Genomic DNA, 26,515 nt, shown 5'->3' with positions numbered 1-26,515 from the left:
CATATGTTCATTCTAAATATCGTAAGATAAAGTAATACTCGTGTAAAAGTATAGTTTTTAAATCGCTTGAACAGGGAGAGCTCTGATTTATTGGATTATTATAGAACGAAATAAATGTAAACTTTTTTATGCAACTTAGAATGTTAACAAGCTGACGGCCTACTTGCTGGAAAAAGGTAACCGTCGCCTATAGACATGAACAGTAACATGGTCTTAACAAAGTATACTGTTTCGCCAGTTATACCCCTTGGCATTGCCATTCCTAAGGATTAACCATCTAGGAATCCCCAAATCGTAGCCGAGTGTTTTTCAACTGAGCTGATAATCTAGTGACGATATATGATCCATATTTAGTGTTAAAACTAGTTCTTTTTATTTGCATTTTTAATATTGACTCCACTATGATGATATCGGATGATTATTCTCAAATATTAACAGATACTGAAAGTGTTGGGCGGCGACGTGATGAACGTTCGTATAGTGATGTACAACTTGGAGCAGCACCCGTCCGTCAGTGACGTCAACATGTCCATCGATGCGCAGATCAACTGTCTGCGTATCATATTCCTCAACTGGTTCGTCACCTCTATGCTGGTATGTATTTATTGTCACTTTATAGGGACGTAAGGGAAATGGAATGACGTAATTTTGCCGCGGGCGCTAGGTTATAGTTTCAGGGGCCAAAATGGGGCTTATAAAGTGGGTGAAGGAGTGGGGAAGGATGCCAGAATAAGATGTTGATGTGATAACTTTTAAATTAAATTCAAAATGTCTCAATTTAGTTTTTGTAAGTAAATAAATAATGGGTGGGTCGCTGAATGATTTTTTCTTTAAATTTAATTTCTTTTCATAAATTATTAAAGAAAATACATATAGATTATAGTTATATAATGAGATACTAATTAATAAATCTATTTGCAGGAATTTTTGAATAATTTCCAAACGGCGCAACAAGCTATCATTGAAGCGTCGTCGCAAGCTGCGGACGCCGCGCGGGCAAATGTAGCCACCGCATACCAAAATTCAACTAAAGTACTGCTCAAAGTACGCCTCGATGCACCTATTATTGTAGTGCCTGAGAACTCGACTAGTTTGAACGCTATGCTAGTTGACTTGGGTCGAATGAATCTCAATAACAAATTTATTGACTTACCTGTTGCTGTAAGTAGTAATAAAATTTTAATATTCTAATTACAATTTGATATATGTTTATTTTATTTTGTTGTGTTGGTAAAACCAATAAAGTTACGGCTCATCAGAACGACTGGTATTTAGTAACTATATTATAAAATTAGGGATAACACAGAAAATACATATAGTGCATTTGATTACGTGCTTATGTACGTATTGAATACGTACAACACAGGGGTTTAATCAATCACTTCTTTACTCATAAAATGCTTAATAATTCTGTGTTAGCTATAAAATTATTTTTCTTTTTAAGTATTCAAAAAAAGAATTTTAATAAAAGTTGTTTTTTTTAATGTAAGGTTTAGTATATTTTCAAAAGATTCACATAGAACGATATATACTGGTGTCAGAGACTCAGATTTTTGTATACCATCTATTTTACATTGATTGCTTATTCTAAGATATATTAATTATTGAATTTAATTACCAGGACGTATCCAACAAAGTTACAGTGGACGAGTTGACTCTCGAACTCGAGGATATGAAGGTGTCTTGCGTGCAACTGAAAGATGATAAGGATATTAGTCAGGAGCGCAAATTGCTTCGACCGACGAGTTTCAAACTTCTGGTCAAACGTAGCCTCTCGTCCTGGTACGAAAGTCTGCCAGATTTAGATGTATCTGGTCGGATGAGGACTATAGCTGTACGTAACAAATCTAAATTAATTAAATACAATAATAATAGTATTTATTGCTAAAGGAATACAATTAATTTTATTACAATTTCATCATTATCTTCCTACCCTTATCCCAATAATTATTTGGGGTCGGCGTAATATGATTTTATTCATATTACAAAAAGATTTGACTTTTAGTTTTACGACCGGCCGCCTGCCTGACGTCAACCCTCTTTGGGAATTATTACAATTATTATTTATTACAATTTTATGTAGAAACTAATTACAATTTTATTATTTTCGATCTTTTTTTTTATACAACTTAGAATGGTAAACAAGTTGACGGCCCACCTGATGGAAAGTGGTAACTGTCGCCTATTCAAAAAAAAAAAACAAAAAAAAAAATAACTGTCGCCTATAGACATGAGCAGTACCATGGACATAACAGAGTATACTGTTTCGCCCATGATACCCCCCATGCGTTGCCATTCCTGAGGACTCAGGTGTTATTCCTCTGTACCCAGTAAATTTACGCCATATCCCACCCTTCAAACCGAAACACAGCCATGCAAACACAACTGCTTCACGGTTAAAACACGAATGGGACAGAGGTACCCAAGCAATCGACTTTTGTACAAAGTCTTCCTCTATTAATAATAATTTATAATTGTAAATTTATTTTATTACACTATATATAGAAAATATACAATATTTACATACATAGTGAGTATATGATTCATATCAACTCTCTGCTTTCTAAACTAGATTAGTTTTTTTTTAGAAACTAAACCATGAACATCCAGAACCAATTTAGAAAAGTTTGTTTTTTAAATTTGCCAGAATGAGAATCGACTCAAGATATCATTTGCAGTTGTGAGTATTTTGTGTTTTACTTATGCCTTATTCATACCTAAATATACTTTTAGATTACCGTAGGACACAGCGATTATAAAAGTATAATGAAAATACTCAACCAAAATCTCCAAGAAGGTCAAAATAAAGTAGAAGAGGCCAAAGCACAGCCTAATGTAACCAAAGCGACGTCGAAGGCAGTTAAAAGTCAGACGAGCAGAACACAGACCAAGTCGACAGTGGCCGTTGTGACGTCTAAGAAGGATAAGCAACCAAGAACTACAATAAAATTCGCTTTTACTATGGACAGTTTTGTTATAGACCTTATGAATACTATTAGCGTAAGTATAATGTATTATGTTTTTATTAATATTTTGTAAAAACTGATTATTTACTTATAATATAAATCTTATTTTTGGTGAAGATTAGAAAAGAGGACGGGTAGATAAACTTAGCGGATATCTCGGTCATATGCTTTACTAATATTATTAATGTGAAATTTGTAAAGATACTTGTGTTGTTTACTTAATTACGATTAAACTATTTAATGGATTTGAACAAACTGTTACATAGTTATAGGGCTATTCAATTAGGATGTAACCTATTATAACCTAACCTAACTTACCTTTACTTACTACTTAGGATACAATAAATACCGATACATGCGGGCAAAGCTACGGGAAACAGTTAATTACATTATAAACGATAAAATATATTTACAAACTTTGTTTTCATCCATAATTTTATACGCGTTACCGGGATTTGTTCTTTGATTGGACTAAAAAATAGCCTATGTCCTTCTCCATTCCATTTCCTTCTGTGTATATACAAATTTCATAGTGATTGGTTGTTGTTAAGACGCTAAGAGGTAACAAACAAACTCGCTTTCACATTTATAATATTAATGTGAAAGAGAGAAAGAAAGATAAAAAAAATTCATACTACTGTGTTTCATGTATTTATTATAGTCGGAAGACACAATGTTTGTAAAAGACGTAGAACTGGCTCGGTTCTGCTTAGCGCTGTTGTCCGTCAAGGGGCGAATGTTCTCTGACAACTCGATGCATACATCGGTGCTGCTCGTAGATTGCACTCTCGACGACACAAGGCCGGGACGAGGTGCTAAGATCACAAGGTAAGGAGGCATGTTTTAATATTGAAATATAGATAAACAAATATATGGAAAATTGCTATCAACAGTACCTATTGCAAACAATAGGTATTGTTAGTTATGTTTATAAAAAATGAAATAGTAATTAGGTTTGCGCTATTAATTTACACTGTCAGGGTACACAGTGTAGTGAAGAATGATAGGAGAGGGTTAAGGCAGTTAGATCATCGTAACAAATTCACCAAAAAATATTGATGATGGTTTCTAGGAGGACCTGCTTAGTAGTTCTTTTTTACTAACAATTCCTTCTCTTCTGATTCATAATGTTCTATCTTCGTGTATGCTCTAAATTCAAATTAAAAAAATAAAATAAAAAAATAATAATATTGTTTGTATAATTTTCTTTAGATATTTAGAACGACGACGTGAACGGGGCGATGCGAAATCAGACCAACAAGCTGATGACAGTGCACTCATGGAAGCCAACGATAAGATTCGAAGCATGATCGACATAACGTACACCATGAAGAATTCTGATATCTTTAGTGAGTTACAATTTATTTTTTAATCTCGTAACAAATTACGTAGATGAGTATAATTATCTAATACATTGAATATATATATATACATATAGACATATTTTTCTAAAAAACAAAATGAAAAAATTGGTGTTTGTTTATGTCATAAAAATTACCATATAGTCTATGATATACTTATGGTAATCTTTGTAACTGGTCAACTGAGTAATAAAATTAAGTAAATTTGTATTGTTTGCTTTAATTTAAGATGTAGGATAATTTATATCCTACTACTCTATATCTCAAGTTATATATGTTAAATAAGAAAAAATGTGTTCGATAGGTGGCGGTAGGGGACAAAATATTTGTTCTATTAGTGTACTCTATTGCATTTAATTATATGTGTGGAAAATGTATGTGTCCTCTCATTTTTTAGTTCAATATGCTTAATTAATTTCTTTTTCTCATTTTGTGACCAACAGTTGACATGAGGATATTCAGCTTCAACTTGATCTTGGCCATGGATTTCCTCAATAAGATAGCAGAGTTCATGACTACCGGGCTCGCGGAGGATGCACCACCCATCAAACCTAAGGAAGACTTGAAACTACTAAAGCCCACCGACAAGTCAGTTGATAGCCTACTCGTAAGTATTGTTATATTTACTGTCTCCATTCGTATAGTAGTGGAATACGGAATTTATCAAAGTTAGATATATTTAAGTGTAAGATTATATTAAGTTGGTTACTGACAGTGAACTCAAGGCGGGCCAGTACTGTATTGGCCTGCTACTGCTGTCTTGTAAACGAGTTTCAATTTAGTGCAGCACCTATTGGATATTATTGGACATAATTCATCCGTTTTTAGATTTATTTATGTAAACTGTATAATAACCTAATCTTTTTTTTACGCGACTGCGCGTAAAAAAGGACGGTATATTATTTTTTACAAAAAACAATCTTTTGTATTAACCCTTTTCACTCCAATGTCGAGTATCACTCGACATTGATTTTGTACCATACCAAAAAGGATTATAAAGATCAGAATTAAGAATTATAATATAGTATCCTGTAATTACTCATAAAATAAAGTTTATAATATAAGAAAAAATCAATTTTATTTACAAAATACGAAAAATCCCTAAAAGTTAAAAAACGCAATTTTACGTGGAGCTGGTGGAATAAAAAGAAAAAAGGCTTGAAGTGGAAAGGGTTAACTTAAAATTGACTTATTGTATCTTATATGTCTTATGATTATTTAATTTATTTTTTTATTAAATTGCATAGAAAAAGAAAACGTCAACAGTAACACCCCCGACGGTGGAACAGCCGCAGAATACATCGATGATGACGGTCAATATCAAGATAGAACAGCCTGACATCATTCTGGTCGAATCACTTGAGCAGAAGACGTGTGATGCACTCGTGCTAAATGTAAGTATGTTTTGATTTTTATTTACACTGATCATTACTAGGAGGGAACGAAGGATTTTCAGTAATGTAGACGCTAGTTATATTGCGATTAAAACCTAGAGTAAAATTTCATATGGGAGTCTCAAAAAGATTAACTTTATCATGTAAACTTCAAATGGATAGCGTGGGAAGAGGATTGTTAGTAGTAGCAGTAGAGTTCTAGCGGCCCTATTGCTAGCAATATACCATTTCAAATCGATCTGTACTATGGCGTAGTCTTTTTAGAAAACACATTGGTGTCCTGTTTGAATTCATCACACTGGGCCAACAAACTTGACTTCATCCTCATTTACCATCACTGTCACTCCGCTAGTATATGCTGATAGTATAGGTGATGTCACTATTTAATTTTTATCTCATAAAAACAGATGGAAGCCCGGTTCAAGCTGCGCAAGACTGCGGAGCGCATGGTGGCGGATGGTGGTATCTCTGGATTGCAGATGGTAGTTCGAACACTAGGCCGCGCGGAGGCTGGGGCTGCACCAAAATATTTATTGTCTCCCGCTACCCTTTCGTTGGCGCTCTCGCAACCTCCGAACAGTGGGATGCACGTGGACTTAGCAGTCTCCGACATAAAGATCACTGTATCGCCCGGTAACTAATACAATTGTGTATATTATAAATATATTATCACTTAATCACATAAATTGCCTGGTTCTCAAGTTATGGCGTTATAAATATTTAATGCCATAAATTTGTAAGTACTAAGCATAATAGGTAGTATTAAAGTAGGGATATACATAGCATTCTTTCCCTTGCAGTTGTGAATTGTTCTTCTAGTTATTTCTTATAACATACAATATAACAACATAAGATTTAACATGTTTGTATAATTATTTAATCTTACTAGAATATGGATAGTCATAGATTCCGAACGGGAATGATACCGCCTCCGAGTAGAAGTATGGCTTCTTTTGGGGCCAGTAGAAGATTCCGATGATTAATAATTTAACATATTATCTAAATTTAACATAATTTAAAATAAAATTAACTATTAATGAGGGGCATTGTTCTTTAAAGAGAGTGATGGTCCAGAAAAGATAGAGACTCTATAATCTAGTATGATGGCATATTTAATTCGGCTCTAAGAATGAACATTCTTCTTTCTCTTTTCATTAGATATGATCGCCCTCTTGAATCGTGTGTTGGCAACTATGACAAGGCGTGAAGAGGACAACACTGAAGAAGATAATAAACCTATATTATACAACAATCTTTGGACCATACAACCGTTTAGACCAAACGCGTATTGGTTCTTAAAAACAGGTTAGTTAAGCGATCTGTTTTTTTTTTATTTAACTTAGAATGCTTAATGTTGTTATAGGACTATTATAATATTCATTTAATTATATACTGAAAGTTAGAAATAAAAAAAAAATATATTTTAACCCTTTGAGTGCCGAAGAGCGCCTTCGTGCTCGTGCGCTTTGTAACTAAAAGTGCCACGAGCGTCATAGCGCTCGTGAAATCAGTCACTGTTTAGCTTGCTGTAAAAAAAATAATATTAAAATTAGATAATTTTTGGAGGAGATACAGTTTTTTCAGAGATAAGGGTAAATGACATCAACACGACAAAGATTTCTTTGGCATTTTTAATCATATATGAGTAAAAATCAATGGCACTAAAAGGGTTAAAATATTTTTCAATTTACGAAGTATTTTCATACTAACTTATGTTATAATATTATGTCTTCTTGGAAAAATTTGTTTATTTTTATTAATATTTCTAATTATTAATGATTTTTCATTATGTTTCGTATTTTTTCCACAATATGTAGAAGAGGCAGAGGAAGCTATTAGTGTAGACTTGACCGAAACCAACGTAACTCCCCCGCCGCCGTCTGGTGAGATTTGCCTACTATCAAGCCCGTCCATTGTCGTCTCCCTCGAGATGGATATTGGCAATGAGACCATACCCGTGCTTGTGATGCAAGCATCATTGAATGGACAGGTCAAGGACTGGAGCTCAGATGTAAGTTAATATTAATCCTTTTATTATTCTATTCAAAATTATAGTGAGCAGTCCGTTTGAACTAAGGTAAACAGAAAAAATATAATTTTAACATTTTTCATTTATCTTCGATTAAAAAAAATGTTCTTATTTATTTATTTTTTCAATTATATCAATTTTTTAGAAGTACTCTATATGTTTTTTTTTTTAATGGATGATAATAGAATGGTATCGGTATACACCGGCGGGGCACCAGTGAAGGATGATAGGTGAGGATGAAGTAGGTTAGTTAGCCCATTGTGACGAATTCAACAAGAATTGTTCACGATGGTTTCCAGGGAGAACCATGTGGAGGTCGACCTAATAAGGTATATTGCTAGCAATGGGGCTGTCAAACTCCATTGCTAACAATGCCTTTCCCCCCTATTCTATAGATTTGATAACATAACAATTAAATGTAAATGTGCTGTTATTGCTTAATTCTAAAAATATTTATTCCCATTTTTCTTATTTACAGTTTTATATGGAGTCAACATGGGCGATGCAGGTTTCTTACTACAATATCGGCCGCGCATTATGGGAGCCGCTTATTGAGCCTGTCGAAGTGCTGAAAGACTATCAATACAAACACGTGCCATGGGAGCTTAAGATGGAGGTCAGCAATACTTAAATTTCTTATAGCTCATTTTCCCAAACTCATTAAGAGCAAACGAAACAGTAAAAGCTCTGTAATGCGTGGTTAGTAAGGTAGGAAAGGGAAAAATATGCTTGCCAATTTCATTGCAGCCTTCTTATATTTCTATAGCATCAAACACGAAGTTGTCCGACTATACTAGTTAAGAGTGATTGTTTTAAAAATAAAAAAATGTCACTCGTCACTCGCACATTTCAATTACACAAGAAGTATAGAGCTTTAAATATTTCATATTTGCAGATTGTAATGCGGCCCCAAGAAAATCAGTTATCAATAGATACTTCAGACGAAGCGGCCAATTTGCAAGCAGTGGCACAAAGACAGGCCAACAAAACTATCACGATATCGAGTAGTGAGCCACTTGAAATTACTATCACCAGAAGTGGTATGGAGGTGAGGACGCATCGTAATGATTTATTCTATTGTCGCTTACACATTACTACAATTAATGTATTATTTTTAATAATGTATTAATTGTAGTAACTACATTCCTAAAGGTTGATTGATAGAGAATGCCTTTAGCATTAAGCGTCCTTTTATATCAGATTTTTATTTTATTAAGCTTAAATCTATGTAAAATAAAATTTCGTTTCGTTACTTGCAATGTTATGGTTTTTTTTTTTATTAATTATAACGGAATGTTGACCCCGCCTCCGCTATCAGTTTACACTGGCGGGGCACTAGTGAGAAATGATAGGTGAAGATGAAGCAGGTCAATAAGCCCACCGTGACAAATTTAACAATAAATCAATCACGATGGATTCCAGGGGGAACCACGAGGAGGTCGACTTCACAGGGTATATTGTTAGCAATGGGGCTATTAATCCCCATTACTAACAATTCCTTCTCCCCCAGCAATGTTATGGTTTGAAAGAGGAAAGGAGTTACTTTATCGTCGTTTAACATAAGATTTTTCCACTCATTCCACAGGACTATCCTTAGTCTTTGACGTGCTCACAGAGTATGTGAATGAATTTTTAGAATAACGAAAAGTTTGTGAACAGTTTTAATCACAATTTAAAATTTTAATAACAACTGTACTGGATAATATCTATAATATATAACAGTTACATACTTTTTGATTGATTATTTTCTTTTTATATTTTGTGTATGTGTATTATAATATTATAAATTTTCATTTACAGATGCTCACACAACTGGGAAATTCATTTGCTGCCGCCGTAGCAGACACTGATACAACAGTACTGTCCAAATCTAAGGTCGATGATGTGAGTTAGATGCTTACATTCTGGAAAAAAGTTGGCTTATTTCATTAATATATGCCCTTAGTGATTAAATATTTTGAATATTTAACCCTTCTTTGCATACTGGTGGAAATTTTCATCATAACATTGAATGTCTAAAACTTATACAAAAGACGAAGTTTACTTTAAGTGGATTGTGTCTGGATAATTTTTTAATGTTCATTGCAGAAAGAAAAAATATAGCCGTCAAATTTATTGTTTTAACCATTTTTCCTTTAATTATGAAACATGAATTATATCACTTTGATTATATAACTTTGATTTCACCAATAAAAAAGTCATGCAAAGAAGGGTTAGTCTTTTTCGAAAATAACACTTGTCACTTCAAAAGAGGAAAATATTAGTTTACTATTATATGTATATAACCCAGTAGTTCATGTGCTAGGCTATTCAGTAATGGTAGCAATGGTTGTTCTCTTAGTTAGCCTCTTACGACGTTCTGGTTATATGGAGTAGGTGAATCGCATTCTTATTCCGTCATTATACAGATACTTATGCATTTAAAAAGAGAACACATAAATAGGAAGATAGTACCTTTCAATTTCTCACTTTATTGTCAGCGGCGAGAAAAAATTATAGTGGGATCTGTTTTGAAAATAAATTTAACATTTAATTTTCTTTCTCAGTCACTAAATATTTATATCGTATTTAGGTTACAACGAAAAAGTACTACGGCGCCCCGTACGTACTCCACAATTGCACCGGACTCACCACAAAGCTAATGCTCCAAGATAACCACGACTTCTCCGTCTTCCATACTGACGAGTATGTCTCCTCAGATTACAGGTACTGTATGAGTCGATTTTGTAATAGTTTATTAAATTAATAGAATAATAAAATACTTTATTACACTGATATAAACATATAAGCGGTCATATCCTAAAATATATTTTATCCGATTTTTGTTTTTAATTGCTATTATAAAGATTTTATGGTCAAATTGGACTGCATCCTTTGGTATTGTTATATGGTTTGTATGAAACGTTTAATGTAATTAATACTGTCCTTGAGGGAAACCAAATTTTTTGCATGTTTTATTAGTAGTATATATAGGCCGTGTGATCCCGGCATAGAATAGGCCACCCCTTCCTTTCCCGTGGGTGTCGTAAGAGACAACTAAGGGACGGCGAGAGATGTGCAGCAGCGTTCCTCTTAAAATATTTCTAAAGCCTAACTGCGGTTGCAAATCTGCCTGCCAAGCATGGCAACTACTGGCGAAACTTCCCAAGGGGGAGGCTTATGTTCGTCAGTGGACGATTAAGGGGTCCTATGATGATATGATATGATGATTAGTAGTATATTAGTATAGTTTGTAAATTTATTTATTCGAAAAGAATGTAATAATCAATTACACAAACTTCATTGTCTATGGTCTTATTCAGATTTATTAGGAAATGTATGTATGTAAGTTTAATAGTGTTCTAACTGTATATGTATGTGTGAGGTACACAGAGAGGTGGTACTAGAGCCGGGCGCTTGCGTCCCGCTACAGTTGCAGCACGGCGGACTCAATATTGTCAAACTAAACGAGCCCCCGCCTCCGCTCAAGCTCAATGTCAAGGTAACCTCACCAAGCAATATGATTACCATTATCACTTCAGCCTATCCATTGTATGTTATTAAACCTATCATATTTCACTTGTATTTGTCGATTCATTGTGGTCTGCAAACCATACCGTTTGGGGTCGGCCTACACTGAGATATTTTTTATTTATTTTTTAAACCAGTTTCCCACTAAAATCACCTTGTCTCTGATTATTGCATCTAACAATATTAATGAGTTTAAATTACTTGAAGTTAATCTGAAATTATTAAGGTTGATTATAAGTGGATACACTGAATAACTATCTGGTTATTAACTTTTTATTTCATTAAGTACCTAATATTTTTTTATACAGATAGTTGAATTGGACGAGGACGTACAAATCCCAGTAGAACGAGCTGACAAGCGTTATTTCCCGCTGGGTCGTAAGCACACTAGCTCCACACTGGAACGGAATGTACCCTCAGTCGCCGCTATCGAACCGCGCGGTCTCATATCGGACGTTGTTATGCAAGATGCAGCGTTGCAGATTTATTTGCGAAGTGTTGTGCAGGTTAGTATTTTTTGATATTGTTGTTGTCATGTTCGAAGTTTCGTGAAGAAAAAGACAAGTAACAGAGTAGTCTAGGTAATTACTTATTTTCCCATTATGTTAGTGTAACGGTTTGCAAGAACAGTTTGTTTGACATTTTTAATAAAAATTATACGAAAACTACCCTATGAAAGATACTCCTGCTGTAACAACTGCTGATAAAATCCCCAAAGGAGGAGGTCTATGTTCAGCACTGGAAATTTAACAGCTGATATGATGATGATGAAGCTTCTCCACGTTAGTCTATAAAAATGCCAACATTTTTTGTGATATAAATTCAATATATGGAATTAAAAAAGTCTATAATCATTTTTTTTTTGTTATTTCCTAGGTGACAAACACGTTATCCGTAAACGTATCAGTGTACTATATGACATTGAGTGGCAATGAAGTCAGATTATTGGGCGACGTGAAACCGGGCGGCATACTGCGGCTGCCATTGCAAGCTGTACATACGCCTACTGGCGAAATATTTTTCTCTGTTGAAGGTATGTTTTAATTAAAATTTTGTACATCCTTAACTAATATTATAAATGTTATTTGTTTATTTAAACAGATTAATTACATTGTAAGTTCAAATTATAATATGGTGTTACATAATGTTTTTTATTAATTGCAGGATTTACAGTATCTGTATCGCCTTTTATATGGCGCGAATTGCAACAAGAAGTTAAGATTGTAAAACTGTTGCAATGTGATTCCAAAGATAAGAATAGCGGTGAAAAATTCTATCTTAAGGTAATCATTCTCATTTAATTGTACATTTAAAAATGTCTGCTATAAGAATTTATACATTTGTATAATATTATAAATGTCAAAGTAGCTTTGTCTTTCTGTTTACTATTTTTAGTAACCAAGTGTCTCAGGATCGACCATTGTCGTACTCATTGTATCTCATTGTCGTACTTGTTTTATATGACTGTATAACTGAATTAATTTTAATGAAATTTATTACGGAAATAACTTAAATAGATTTTACTTAAATAAAAGAAAGACTAATTTTTTCAAATATACCTAAGTACTAAATTCTATGTGGCCAAAGTCACAAATAGAATCAGTTATTAAATATATAACGAAAGCTATCCTGACTTGAGAACTAGATGATTGTATGACTCTTATTATATTGTTTATATTATTATTATTTGTACAGGCACTTGGAACAATGGAGCAAGTATTCTACGAGCACTCCAATAGACACACATTCGCGTCCTCGTGCTACGACATTGTTTTGAAGCCAGCGGTGAAGCTTCAGAATTGCTTGCCAGTCGATATAGTGGTCTCGCAGCTGGGGCTTAAGCGAACGCAAACTTTCAAGCCGGGGGAGATGTTCCACTTGTCCCACCTCGCACCGAATAAAGCGTCCGTTGTTATTATGGTAATGGTTATAGTTATTTAAATCTAATTTAAAACAATTAGAAATAAAAAAAGAATGTTCTAAAAACAAATGTATGTCAACTGCCAGTATTAAAATATTTTTTTAATAAAAACACTAATATCGGAACTTACTACATAGTGAATATGGGAAATGATGTTACAAACTATAAGAATTAAGGTAGTATTTATTGTATTGTAGGTTTGATAACATAGGATAATACTCCTTGTGATTTACCAAAATTTTTAACTATTCACTAAGACAGTTACACTGTTAGACATAATCTATAAACACACTGTCTTGTGAGTTTAGGGTTTTATTTCGAGTTTTTCTTCTATTGGGCTGGTACATTGTACTTTGCCCTTAGTCACATTTTACTATATCCTGGAAATGAAAAGCAATGGTGATACTTATATTCTTACTCTTTCATCACATCCATTAGTATTTAGGAAATTAATTACAGTTTTGCAATGTACACTGTAGCCATGGTATTTGTTTAAAGACGATGGTACAGTTACAATATAAGAAACGCCGTTAACTTGTTTGCCGTTTCAAGACATAAAAAGATAGCTACTGTTACAAATATAAAATAATTGATTTACAGATAGAGAACTATTTAGACAAGTGCTGGGTGTGCACCAAGAACCTACCTGACGCTGAGAGCGAGCTGTCGGTATGGACGTTCGAGTCGCACGACAGCCCCGCCGTCATGACCCTAGAGTTGGGCATGCACAGTGTAGATACAGACGGTACACAGGTGCTGTCGCTCTATTGCCCCTTCTGGATGCTCAACAAGACCGGATTCACGCTCTGCTACAGGGTTAGTATGACTCTCAACTTTACTATTTACTCTCAGAATTCAGAACAAGCCGAGGCTTAATTTTTTTTATTTGCAAATTTAAAACTTTGTCAGTTTTATCATCCTGTTCTCTTTTGTCTAAGCTTTAAGTGTCAATTTATAAAACAACTCTATTTAATCTGTAAATCTGTCAGATTTTAAGGCTTAAAATATATTATAGTCTTTAGGTGTGATAATGTAAAAAAAAATTGTTGGTATACCATAATTTTTTTGCGAGTTCCATAAAATAAAAGGTATTTGATAGGTGTTTCGTTATCTTAAAAGTTTAAAAATGGATTAGAATATGGTTGCCTGGGTGCAGTTAGGCACTTTAGATATTTTTCAAGCATGATTTTACACAATAAACTTTTCGAAACTAGCAACATTATGTGGATATTCATCCAAGGGTAGGATCTTTTCCATTTGTTCTGTATTCTGAGTACTCACTATATAACTATGCTAACTAGTAAATTTATGTGTTAGATTTTTGTTTGTGTGTACTTGTGTGGATGTGTGAGAATCACTTTAGAATTAAAGTCACGTAAATAAAGAGGTTAAGATGAATTTTCTCGAAGTAAGACAATGCCCTGCACTTAGCCAAGCAGTCTACATTCTAATATTAAGTCTATTGAATTGAATGATAGTTGTATTTGAGTTAATCCAAGATTATTCTCACACTCATTGTCTTCACAATAAAATTATAAGAATGCAATTATCTTTCATATATTATATGATAGCTAAAGATTGTAAATTTTGTATTTTTGTTCTATCAATCTAAGTATTTCATGATCAACTTATAATTGTACGTTCAACAGTATCTTGAATTCATTATATTTTGTATTTGTGAACTAAAAACTTTTCAAACACAATTGGCCATAAACATTACATGATTACAGAAATCAAAGAAACCAGAAAAAGACTCCAGCACTCCCAACAAGGTATCTTTGAGATGATTAGCAGATTGTAAATTTCTAGATATATACTTTTTTTTTATTAATTTAAAATCCGCTTCCTTAACAAGCTTCATCTCAAAGCGATAGTTTGATTTTGGTTTCAATTAACTGTATGTATTGAAAGTATTGATATTTTATAGCATGCGCAGTGGGGTCACAACATAATCCTAGTACTGTAGTTTGAGTTTTTAGTTGTGCAGAAAACAGCCACTTTAACTGGCACGTCTATAAGAGACGGCTGTTTTTTTTTTGTATAACTGGCTCCTATGACGGTATGTTATGATATTCGGTAGGTAGAATAATTTTGTCCAATCACTTTTAAAAGATTTAATTTCCAGGTCAGTACAGTCACTTAATGATTTTGTATAAATTAGTTACGAACACGTAATCGGTTTACTTCACATTTTTGTATTAAACTTAGCCCAATAAAGTTCAAATTGAGACGGTATAGTAAAAGTTTATTTGAAATTAGTCGATTGAGATATATCTCCTTCTTGCCTTTCTGATATTACTTAATAGAGTACATCATATATTATGTTATTTTTATACTTCAAAAAAATTGAATAATTTATATATAATATATATTTAAATTTGTTATGTTTTGTCACTTTCTATCAAACTAAGATTTTAGTTAGAAAGAAAGACACAAAATTTTAAATAGACATTTGAGAGTGTTATCATAAGTATATGTAAATTACAGATAAAACTTTCACCTTGCAGTAAATTTATAAGACGCCATACTTCATGTTTGCCGGTGAGTGCAAACGGTATTATGTGGTGGTTGCGCACAAGGGATCTACGGCTTCTAGATTTGTAGCTAATGTCACGTTAGGAGCAACATTCCATTCTGTTTCATGTACAATGATACAATCCGAATATTCTAGAAAATAAGTTTCTTGGACGCTACAATGATGACGATATTTGTACATATTTGTATAATATAATATAAGTATATTTCACAATTCTTGCAATGCTTTCTTTGTGGGTTTATGGGAATAAGATTTTTAAGTGTCACTAAATACTTTTAAAAATCAAAAGTGATGTTTTTATAAGCTAATCTAATTAAGGTAATAGGAATATTTCTCATAATAGTTCTTTAAATTTGATAAGTTAAATATTTGGAAGTAAATTATTTAAAGCTATTGTTCCAATGATAAACAATTATGTAAGAACTGTTTGAATCTTTTCTGCCATAATCTAAATATGATGTTTAGAATGAGACAATAATCTATGTTATAATATTAATATTTTTATATTTATTTCATTCTAGTTCTTAGCACCAAAATTCTGTATATTATACACACTACACTTCTTCAATACGAAATATTTACACTTAAATGGCCGCCGTCGCTGTAGTCTAAACAATAAATAACTGATAAAATGAGATAATATGTATGATAAAAACAAAGGTGGTAACCCTATTGGGCGCCCATTTAGGTGTAAATGAACGTTTAATGTGGGAACGTGGGTTTAATAATGTTTTATTAAACTCATGTTTAATAAAACATTATTAATTAATCGTACTAAATAATTTTGTTAGTGAATTTATTTGTCGGTTCTGTACAAGGGATAAAGTGTGGATTATAATGACCCTACTGTTTATTTCCATTATGTTTGTTTTTATCTTTATATTTGGCATACTAATATAATATCTTAATATGTTGCATGTCATCACATTGCACTTTTTTAAATTATTTGTTTATTATGTAACACAGTAATTCATGATAATCAGAAGAAATTGTCTTTTTTTTTCAATTAAAAATGGGTAGTTATTATCGAAATACATATTTTTTAAGGTTGCTGTCTGAATGCCTTTTTATATTCCTATTTTTGTTTCTTGTGAAATGCTTTTTTATTCTACATAAATATATAAGGAATATTCTATAGTTAGCTATATTTTATTATTGAATAGAGTTATTATCATTACCTGTTCCTTTCATTGATTTCGCAATTCATACAAAAGCACTCTATTTCTGGCACTCGGAAATCTCAATTCTATCATCTAAATCCTAAGGTTTAAACTGCATTAGTTGGCAGGGGTGTCATTATGTTTCTATTTTAAATATCATCTTATACTAAACCAGTACTTCAGAGTGATAAGGATTGTTTAAAATAAAAATTTGATTACAGAACGCAGATGAAACTGGAAACGTAATATTTCATCCAAAAGAATATAAGGAGCCAATATTATTCTCGTTCCGTGCGAAAAACTTCTTTGGCAAAAAGAAGGCTGCAATTCGTGTCGAATTCGGCGAATGGTCCGAGAAGTTTTCCTTGGATGTGCCAGGAAGTTCTGGCGTGGTTATATGTAAACATGAGGGTAGAACTTATCAGGTATGGAGAGCCTTATGATTAAAATATTACATTCTCTATTATGAATGGTAGAATCAGTATATTCGATATAGTTGTGACTTTTTTAAAATGAAAATTGTTTGACTATTGTATGATGTATTTTAAGAAATTGATAACTACAACCAGAGGGAGACTTTGTACAAAAGTCGATTGCTTGGGTACCTCTGTCCCATTCATGTTTCAACCGTGAAGCATCTGTGTTTGCATGGCTGTGTTTCGGTTTGAAGGGGTGAATTTTTAATAAGGCGTGAATTTACTGGGTACAGAGGAATAACACCTCAGTCCTCAGGAATGGCAACGCATGGGAGGTATCATGGGCGAAACAGTATACTCTGTTATGTCCATAGTACTGCTCATGTCTATAGGTGACGGTTACCACTTTCCATGAGGTGGGCAGTCAGCTTGTTTGCCATTCTAAGTAGTATAAAAAAAAAACTATTTAATCCATAATATACATATAAGAAAAACGTAGTGAACAGATATTAATATAAAAATTACGTTGAGTATTAATATAAAAGAAAAAATTTGCTGGTCAAGTTGCCACCAACAAAATTAAAATGTTTTTAATAATTTTTTTATAAAATCAAATTTAGAAATATAGAGTAAGAACATTGTATCATAGTTACTGGATTTTTATCTCCTTGTAATTTAAAAAAAAATATTCACTTAGGTGGCGGTTACAAATCAGTTGACATTCAACAGTTTGACGAAAATGGTGATATTTACACCATACTTCCTTATCATCAATGAAGCACCTTTTGCGATCCAGTACCAAGAGTTACATCGATCTGCCGATCCTTGGCAAGAGGTAAGAGACTGGGGTGTAGGACAGCTTGTTCTTGTTTAGTATTTTTTTCTGTCAGCTATTCTTCGATACTCCGTGTGGAGTGTAAGTTGGATGACAGACACATGAAATTACTTCAAATTTCATCCATTTTGTGTTCAAAGCGCATTCTCCATTTGGTTATAAATTAAATAAGAAATAATAATCTTTCAAAGCTAGAGAGACATTATTTGAGTTTGCTTGATTTATCTTAGCCTACGGCGTCATTTAATATCAGGTAAGACTGTTGTCAAATTTAATAACAATAATCCAAATCTGTACAACTATATGTGATTAGGTAATATAATTTTAAACATATATACCAAGTTTTTTGTGTATTGTTATATCTTTTTTGAGTAATTTTGATTTATTATTTAGGTTGAGCAAAATTCGAGTGCCCCACTGTGGCCAGTAATAGAAAAGGAAGACAAGCTGCTTCGGTTGAGAGTGGCCGGTTCTACAGAACACGCTGCACCGTTCCTGTACACCGAGCAACATAGCGTCTGTCTAAAACTTAATAACGAGGTAATTTTTAATTTCACAAAATGAAGTTTGTGTGGAAAAATATTACGAATGGAAGTGAAAAACATGGATACTAACAAAAACGCTTGACTTGCATTTAATGAGTATTCATACACGCTATCACCTTATATCACAGAAGCTTGTCACAGACAAGGAATTAAACAACCACAAAAATAACTGTTCATTGATGCAGTGTACATAAATCAGTGTACAAATCTGGTAAAAAAAGTATCCAAGAGTTTCTTCAAATGTGCATAGGTAGTGTTTTTGTCACCTTCTATCAGCCGTGATCTTGTACACTCGGGTATGCGTAAAAGCAAATTATAATTATACTATTTTATGTTCATGGCCAAAAGTCACACCAAGGATGATTTGTCGTTTACGTAGGTTGAGTTAGTTGTATTCATACTCTACTGACTGGTTGTGGAGCAGAGTTTTGGCTCGGATATATTTTGTGTGTGATTGGAAATCTCTACCATATGTACCATATATCGATATAATTTTTCGTGTGGTCCCTACATAGAATGGGCCACCTCTTCCTTTCCTGTGGATGTCGTAAGAGGCGAATAAGGGAACTTAATGGTCGAGGGATGAACAGCAGTGTACTTCTATAAAAATCATCACAACCTAGTTGGGGTTGCTAAACCACTTGCCAAACGTGGTAACTATTGGCATGATCCCTCTAATAGAGGTGACCTATGTTCAGTAGTGAACTCTTAAAAGCTGGTATAATGATGATTATTGGTCGTAGTACGGCGGTTTACACGTGGAGGTGCAGCTGAGTGAAGGCGGCACGTACGTGACGGTGCGGCAGTACCGCGACGGCCACGCGCCCGCGCTGCTTGTCAACTTCACCGAGCACCTCATCACCCTCTACGAAAAAGAGAACGTTAACGTCAGGTTAGTGCAGCTTTATTTCGAGTTAGATAGTGACTTCTTGTAATGGATTACTGCTGACTCGCTATTCCCATCATGTAAATTGATTTCGTGTTGATGCATTTATGTCTCTTCAGCAGTATTTTGAAATTTGGCATTGAATATGAACCCTTTATATCTTCTTGATTCCCACATAAACGCAGAAATAAACAGCTGATGCTGCGTTTTTAGGTGACGTAGTAGCCTGGGATAAAGCTGGCTGGAAGAAGATGCATGAATTAGTTGCACCGACAAGAGGAAACTCTTAAATGAAAAGAAAAGAAGTGACGTGTTAAATAATTGAACTAGCAAAAATGTCTTAAAACACTTTTGTCATTTCTGATAACTTTTTTATCAACAGATAGGATTAGAATTTTTGTTCAATAAATAAAACATCAAAGCTAACAAAGCATCAATTCTTATCCTATACTAAAATTATAAAGAGAAATGATTTGATTGTTTGTAATGGATGAATTTAAGAATTACTGAAACGGTTGTATACATTTTTACTATATTATTAGCGAGTAACATAGAAACATATATTATTTTCAAAAATTCTGTCTACTCGTGCGAAGCCGGGCCGGATCACCAGTCCTAAATAAATATAATAAATTATAGTAGAGTATAATAAATTATTGTAGAAAATAAGTAATAAAAATAATTAAAAAAATGACAAAAATTTTTTTTACAGAAAACTACCGTCTATGAACAAGATGTTGTACACGTGGGATAATCCGGCCGGACCTCGAACACTTATATTTGAAGGTCACAAGAAGAAGGAAATAGAAAATGATCTAAGAAAAGACGGAATCGGCGAATTCATGTATGTATTTATCGTATATATTCCTTAATATATAAAAATATATATATATATATATATATATATATATATATATATAAAATGAATTTCCTACAAAAAAAATTGTCTAATGTATCGAACCCCATAACTGTAGGCAGTGAATTTAATTTTCTATACACCCAGGCTCGGCCTTAGTTGACTTGATGTTTAGTACATAATTTTTATCCCCTGAATGAAGTAGTTACTAGCCAGTCCTGTTGTTTAGTCAAAGTACCAACGTCGAGTTTGATGCGTCCTTTTGCTGATACGTGGTTCTTGGCGTATCTTCTAGAGCTCAGAAGATCTAAGTTCGAGACCTAAATACTGATGTGCATTATTTCCAGTTGTAATTATAGTTGTTATTAAATTTGAACAGGATAAACGAGACCACCAAGTTATGGTGGGTGTCGTTCCTGGACGGGCTGCAGCGTGTGGTGCTGTTCACGGACAACGCGCTGCTTGCCAGCGGCGCGCACACCATCGGTGAGGCGGAGTTTGTCGACACGGAGATCGTGCTGTCCATGCAGGGCATGGGCCTCTCGCTCGTCAACGACCCGGAGCTGCTCGAGATATTATACATTAGTATATCCAAGTACGTATCTAACACGCCATTTTGTCGATTTGTCAAGTTTTAAAGGTAGCAATGACGTAGATTGACTATTATAACGTTAAAAATGTGCTAAAAAATGCTTTATATGGATAAATGATTTAGATTTCTTGATCTCTATGCAAACTGTGAAGTATGGATTTTTAAATAATCCTTCAGTGTGTTCATATCGCATCTCGAATTTACTGTCAATTAAATAATTTTCATTTAACGAAGTGAACTAAAACGTTAATGATTGAATAAGTTTCACATAAATGCCCCACTAAAATTTTTATCATCATATCAGCTGTTGCCCATCCTTCTACCATCGATCTCTTACGACTCCTACGGGGGAAAAGGGAATGGCCTATTCTATGCCTGCCATGCCTATAGTTCGTTTTGAAAGTTTTTAAATAATTTTTTACAACTTCATATAAACATCTGGGTATTTTTTTTATTTTGTGTATTGTATTGTGTATATGTAGAAGAGGCAAAATGCTGGGCCACCTTATACGACATGACGATTTTTTTAAGAGCATAATAGAAGGAAAGATAGAGGGCAAAAGAGGAAGAGGAAGACCGAGAATTAACTACATGGGACAGATAAAGGAAACACTAGGCGTCATGTCGTATAGGGAGATAAAGGATATGGCCTGGGATAGAGCTGGCTGGAGGAAGATGCATGAATTAGTTACACCGACAAGAGGAAACTCTTAAATGAAAAAAAAAAAATTGTGTATATTATTGTTTATCATTTTAGTTCTGGTATTATATGGGAGCAGTGCAAAGTAGGTGCTCGTCGATACAAAAAGTTGGAAGGTCCGAAATTGATACAGCTCGAAGAGGCTTATCAACGGTATATAGCGGAAAAAATGGTCAGCGAAGAACCTATAGCGTCACGTGTGCAGTTGGAGGATAAACTTGAGGTAAGTTATATATAAAATTTTATCGATAATAATATATAGCTTAGAATTCTTTACGCGTCTCTCTTAAACCTTTTGGAAGTATTCAATTCAATTTATTTATTGCATTCTACAATATTATTATAAAAGATGTTAGTAGTATAATCCTTGATGTTTTAATTACTTCTATATTCTGGTAGTGAAAAATACAAGGTACAGAGGAATAACATTTGAGTCTTCAGGAATGGCAATGCATGGGCGATATCTTGGGAGAAACAGTATATTTTGTTATGTCCATGGTATTGCTCATGTCTATAGACAACGGTTATCACTTTCCATTAGGTGGGCCGTCAGCATTTTTGCCTTTCTAAGTTAATTAAAAATAAAATATATTAAGGGAGCTTTAATTTAAGAAAAACGACCGATCTGTAGTATAACAATTATAACAAAGTTGTTATTGTACGACGCTTAGGAAATATTCACTTTTAAAGTTGGTCTCTCAGTAAACTTCTTAAAAAATCTCGTAATCAGTTGCACCCTGTCTAAATATTTGAATACCTACCCGGGGTAGGTTGATTTCGAGGAGATGCGTATCCTGAAGCCGTCGCCGCGTCTGCTACGACGCACGCTGCAGCCGGGCCTGTGGGCGTCGTACGGCCTCACGCCGCACTCTCGCCGCCTGCATGCCCGCCTGCACCGGCTGCAGCTCGACCAGCAACTGCCGCTGCCCACGTTCCCCGTCGTGCTTGCGCCTGTACCGCCGCCGCGCTCCATCGCCAACGTCGACCCGAGCGGTTTGTACTATTATCTTGTTAATTTGGAAATAGCTAGCTAATCCTCATACTTCCCTTACAGCTTCAATTTCATTCTTTTGACGTTTAACTGAAAAACAATTCCTCCAATTCAGATTTCGCACTTTGAAAAATATTTTATTTTGCGTTGTTTTTTTTTTCAGTCTAAATATATGGTTCTATGAGATGGCTATACATTATCTGCATATAATATTTTAATACATATTCTCACAGGCCTTCCTTCTTAAAGAAATTTAAAAAAAAAGACAAGTCGTAATTTATAATATAAATCCTATATTTTTATGGACGTTTTTTAATGGGTTATTTTGAATATAAACTCGTTTTCAGGTATGAAACCGTTCATAGAGGTGTCTATAGTGGAACGCATAATGGAACATAGTAAAGTGCGGCAGTACAAGTACTACAAGATGCTTATACAAGAATTCCACGTAAAGGTGGATATGGGGCTCATCAACGCCCTCATGGGAATGTTCCCCCAGCGGCTGCTCACTGAACAGGAAGCTGTAAGTCTCATACATTTTCATTTATTATTATACGAGTACACATTAATTTGTTAATAAAATAAAATTGACAAGAGAATAAAAATTTTAAGTTACATACATATTTTCATACTTTAATTATTTCAAAAAAACATGTATATAATCGTAATAATAAGCAATTACTTTTAAAAAGCGAGTAATATAATACTCTTTTGTTTTAGCTTGATGCCTTCCAATTAGATCTTGAAAAAGCAGGTCAACCATTAGAGGCACTAGCGGCGATGGGCGTTGCTTCTGGTCAAAAGAATTTCTACGACAACTTGCATTTATCACCCCTCAAGGTTTGTTTGTTATTATAGTATAAATAATTGTTTACACTATAAGAAAAGGAATAATAATATAATAATTTTACGTTTATTTTCATAAAATAATTAAGACATTAATTTGAATGTTGAAATTTTACAATGGGAAATACGTTTTTGTTAGTCATTTCTCATCAGTCTACATACTATTTCATCATTATTATATCAGCCGTTGAATGTCCACTGATAAACATAGGCTGCTGTCTATTCTTCGATCATTAAATTCTATTATATTAGACTATTTTATAATAATACTTATTGTATTGTAAAAATCTTTATTGTACATAATTTACATACTTAATTGATATATTAAAAGATTTACAATATTTATATTTAAATTGTTAGGTTCACGTGTCTTTCTCACTCGGCGGCGCGACTCAACTCCCAACGTTCGTGGGTACAGTGTTGCAAAGTATCGGTGTAACGCTGACGGATATGAACGACGTTGTGTTCAAGTAAGTTTATATTTTTTTTATTATAAAATATCTTCTATTGAGTATTTACTTTGTACTATAAGTTACTGATTGGATGATTGTGAAACTAATGTATCTAACAAGAAGAATAAGTAAGTAAGTTTGAGTAGATAATTAGATTATAAAATAACTACTTATAACTTTATTTATACATTGTGATACAGACCCTTAATCTTTGCGAGTGAAATATACATTTATGAGCATAAATTTCCTTTTCAGGATATTTTCTCTATTTTATTGTTATCTGCATCTGTCTTTACTAATTTCCTTGCTAATTATTCTGGTATATAATCTGCAATGAATTAATGAATACTGTATACTAGCGCCTTATATGTAACTATACGTTAAATATTTTAATTCGTATTTTGGATAGATATTATAACTAATAATTATTCATATGTAAGATTTTTATAACTTTCTTTTTTCAATGCAATTTTTTTTTCAGATTGTCTTATTACGAGAGAAATTACGAGTTCTTATCACAAAAAGAGTTGATCGGTCAAGTGCAGAGTCATTACACGGGGCAAGCACTCAAACAGTTGTATGTGCTAGTGTTAGGGCTGGACGTGATCGGTAACCCTTACGGTCTCGTTGTTGGTTTGAAGAAAGGCGTTGAGGACCTGTTCTACGAGCCCTTCCAAGTAAGAATATTTTCAATATCTCTCGTGTTTTGGTTTCATTGTTTACGAGGGATAGAAAGTGTGAAAAACATATTGAAAGGAAAGTGAAAGTGGGAAACATTGTTAACGGTGCACCCCTCTCAATTATGGCAATATATCGATCAAGGCTCATCTTGCCATAATTCAGAGAGTACTGACACCAACACTATGGAAGCGAGCCGTGAGTATGGCAGAAGAAGCATGAAAGTAAGATAATTGTGCTGTAGAGATGAGAACTCTGGGAAGTATTTGTGGTATTATATTAAAAAATAGAGTGAGAAACAGTGTGATTAGAGAGAAGTGTGGACTGAAAGATGATGTAGTGACAAAAATCGAAAAGGGAATGTTGCGTTGGTCTTGCCATTTGAAAACGGTGGATAAAAGAAAAATTACGAAAGAGATTTATTGAGCAAGAATATTATTCTTTGTACTATTTTAATAGTGTATTTAAATCTATTCAATCATTTTATTAAGTGACAAACATCTATACATTATTACGAACTTATTAGTAATATATATATATAATAGGATGTGTGATAGTTTTTTTAAGGGAAAGAAAATAGAATTGTAACCTCGCTTGCGGTATCGGTATACGCTGGCAGGACACGAGTGAGGACAAAGAAGTAAAAGTAGAAGTTCAGTTAGCCCATCGTGATGAATTCAACAATCATTTACCACGATGGCTTGCAAAGGCGACCTGACTATATATATTGCTAGCAATAGAGATTAAAATCCTCATTACTTACAATATTTTTCCCACCAGTTTATAACATTAGTATGATATACATTAGTGTAATGACCGTGTAACTTACCCGGTGCGGTGCTGTGTGTGTATAGGGCGCTATCCAGGGCCCGGGCGAGTTCGCAGAGGGTCTGTTCCTGGGCGTGCGGTCACTGGTCGGGCACACGGTGGGCGGCGCGGCCGGCGCCGTCTCACGCATCACCGGCGCCATGGGACACGGGCTGGCCGCACTCTCGCTCGACAAGGTCACACTCATTATAGTTTTTACCGACTCTATATATCTAGACGTATTTAACTATTAATTATGTGAAAGACAGATACGTTTTTGTCTATTCATAATTTTGTGGAGAGCCTATTTCTGGCGTCACTGGTGGGGCATACGGTAGACGGCAGAGTTGGTACCGTCTCACGCATCACTGGCGCAATGGATCACAAACTTGTAGCGCTCTCGCTTGACAAGATTACGTTGTAAATTTCATATAAATCGACCACATTTTCCCTATGTTTGCTAAAGATGGGGTGGCCCTACGTCGTGCTTAAAGTAAACCGAAACGAAAGGGAGATATCGTTACTGCAAGTAAGCATACGATAATAACTGCCTACCGTTGTAAAAGGATTTTTTGATGTCCCCTATAAATGTTATTTTGTTCTATTGTAATAGAATCTATAAATCTACTATTTTTTTTTTAATAAAATAAACTATTTTTATAGGATTATCAACGTCGTCGACGTGACAATATGAACAAACCACCGGCGAACTTACAAGAAGGCCTCGCACGTAGTGGGAAAGGTCTTGTTATGGTAAGTTTAGAAATTAAAATTAAAAATTAAAAAAATACTAAATTACTAGTTTACTTTAAATTTAATATTATTAGTTTACTTTAAACTTAAAAATCCTTTACAAAATAGTAATTATAAAGTGAATTTAAACGAAAAATACAGAATATAGGTTTAGATTAAAAAAACAATATACAACGTTGTTTGTATATATACAACAAATTAATGCATTTAAAAAGTTTGTGGTACGTTTCTGTAACATCAAATATAACATGAGTGTAAATGTAACAAATTTTCTTGATCTA

General features: G+C 33.8%; 1 protein-coding gene across 2 annotated transcripts in view; it reads left to right on the top strand.

Annotated features, from left to right (window-relative positions):
• Positions 1-26,515, top strand: part of LOC113515600 (intermembrane lipid transfer protein Vps13) — a 55,023-nt gene that overhangs the window by 23,709 nt on the left and 4,799 nt on the right. Inside the window, exons 21-56 of one of the 2 annotated variants that reach the window (XM_052893214.1) lie at positions 439-594; positions 922-1,161; positions 1,622-1,834; positions 2,734-3,000; positions 3,628-3,794; positions 4,179-4,315; positions 4,771-4,934; positions 5,575-5,721; positions 6,129-6,354; positions 6,880-7,026; positions 7,539-7,732; positions 8,229-8,366; positions 8,646-8,798; positions 9,551-9,634; positions 10,323-10,456; positions 11,123-11,231; positions 11,569-11,766; positions 12,137-12,293; positions 12,425-12,543; positions 12,956-13,180; positions 13,782-13,997; positions 14,912-14,953; positions 17,099-17,302; positions 17,991-18,128; positions 18,522-18,668; positions 19,417-19,565; positions 20,272-20,403; positions 20,795-21,010; positions 21,765-21,930; positions 22,478-22,700; positions 23,046-23,221; positions 23,419-23,538; positions 23,905-24,014; positions 24,478-24,673; positions 25,529-25,678; positions 26,145-26,234. In XM_052893214.1, coding sequence (XP_052749174.1) covers positions 439-594; positions 922-1,161; positions 1,622-1,834; positions 2,734-3,000; positions 3,628-3,794; positions 4,179-4,315; positions 4,771-4,934; positions 5,575-5,721; positions 6,129-6,354; positions 6,880-7,026; positions 7,539-7,732; positions 8,229-8,366; positions 8,646-8,798; positions 9,551-9,634; positions 10,323-10,456; positions 11,123-11,231; positions 11,569-11,766; positions 12,137-12,293; positions 12,425-12,543; positions 12,956-13,180; positions 13,782-13,997; positions 14,912-14,953; positions 17,099-17,302; positions 17,991-18,128; positions 18,522-18,668; positions 19,417-19,565; positions 20,272-20,403; positions 20,795-21,010; positions 21,765-21,930; positions 22,478-22,700; positions 23,046-23,221; positions 23,419-23,538; positions 23,905-24,014; positions 24,478-24,673; positions 25,529-25,678; positions 26,145-26,234 — 5,850 coding nt within the window. The remainder of the gene's footprint in view (positions 1-438; positions 595-921; positions 1,162-1,621; positions 1,835-2,733; positions 3,001-3,627; positions 3,795-4,178; positions 4,316-4,770; positions 4,935-5,574; positions 5,722-6,128; positions 6,355-6,879; positions 7,027-7,538; positions 7,733-8,228; positions 8,367-8,645; positions 8,799-9,550; positions 9,635-10,322; positions 10,457-11,122; positions 11,232-11,568; positions 11,767-12,136; positions 12,294-12,424; positions 12,544-12,955; positions 13,181-13,781; positions 13,998-14,911; positions 14,954-17,098; positions 17,303-17,990; positions 18,129-18,521; positions 18,669-19,416; positions 19,566-20,271; positions 20,404-20,794; positions 21,011-21,764; positions 21,931-22,477; positions 22,701-23,045; positions 23,222-23,418; positions 23,539-23,904; positions 24,015-24,477; positions 24,674-25,528; positions 25,679-26,144; positions 26,235-26,515) is intronic. The other variant, XM_052893215.1, reaches the window with a different exon arrangement.

The sequence above is a fragment of the Galleria mellonella genome, unplaced genomic scaffold, assembly GCF_026898425.1.
Source record: "Galleria mellonella isolate WM207_F2 unplaced genomic scaffold, CSIRO_AGI_GalMel_v1 utg173, whole genome shotgun sequence".
Classification (NCBI taxonomy): domain Eukaryota; kingdom Metazoa; phylum Arthropoda; class Insecta; order Lepidoptera; family Pyralidae; genus Galleria; species Galleria mellonella.
This window is presented reverse-complemented; position numbering and strand designations above follow the sequence as displayed.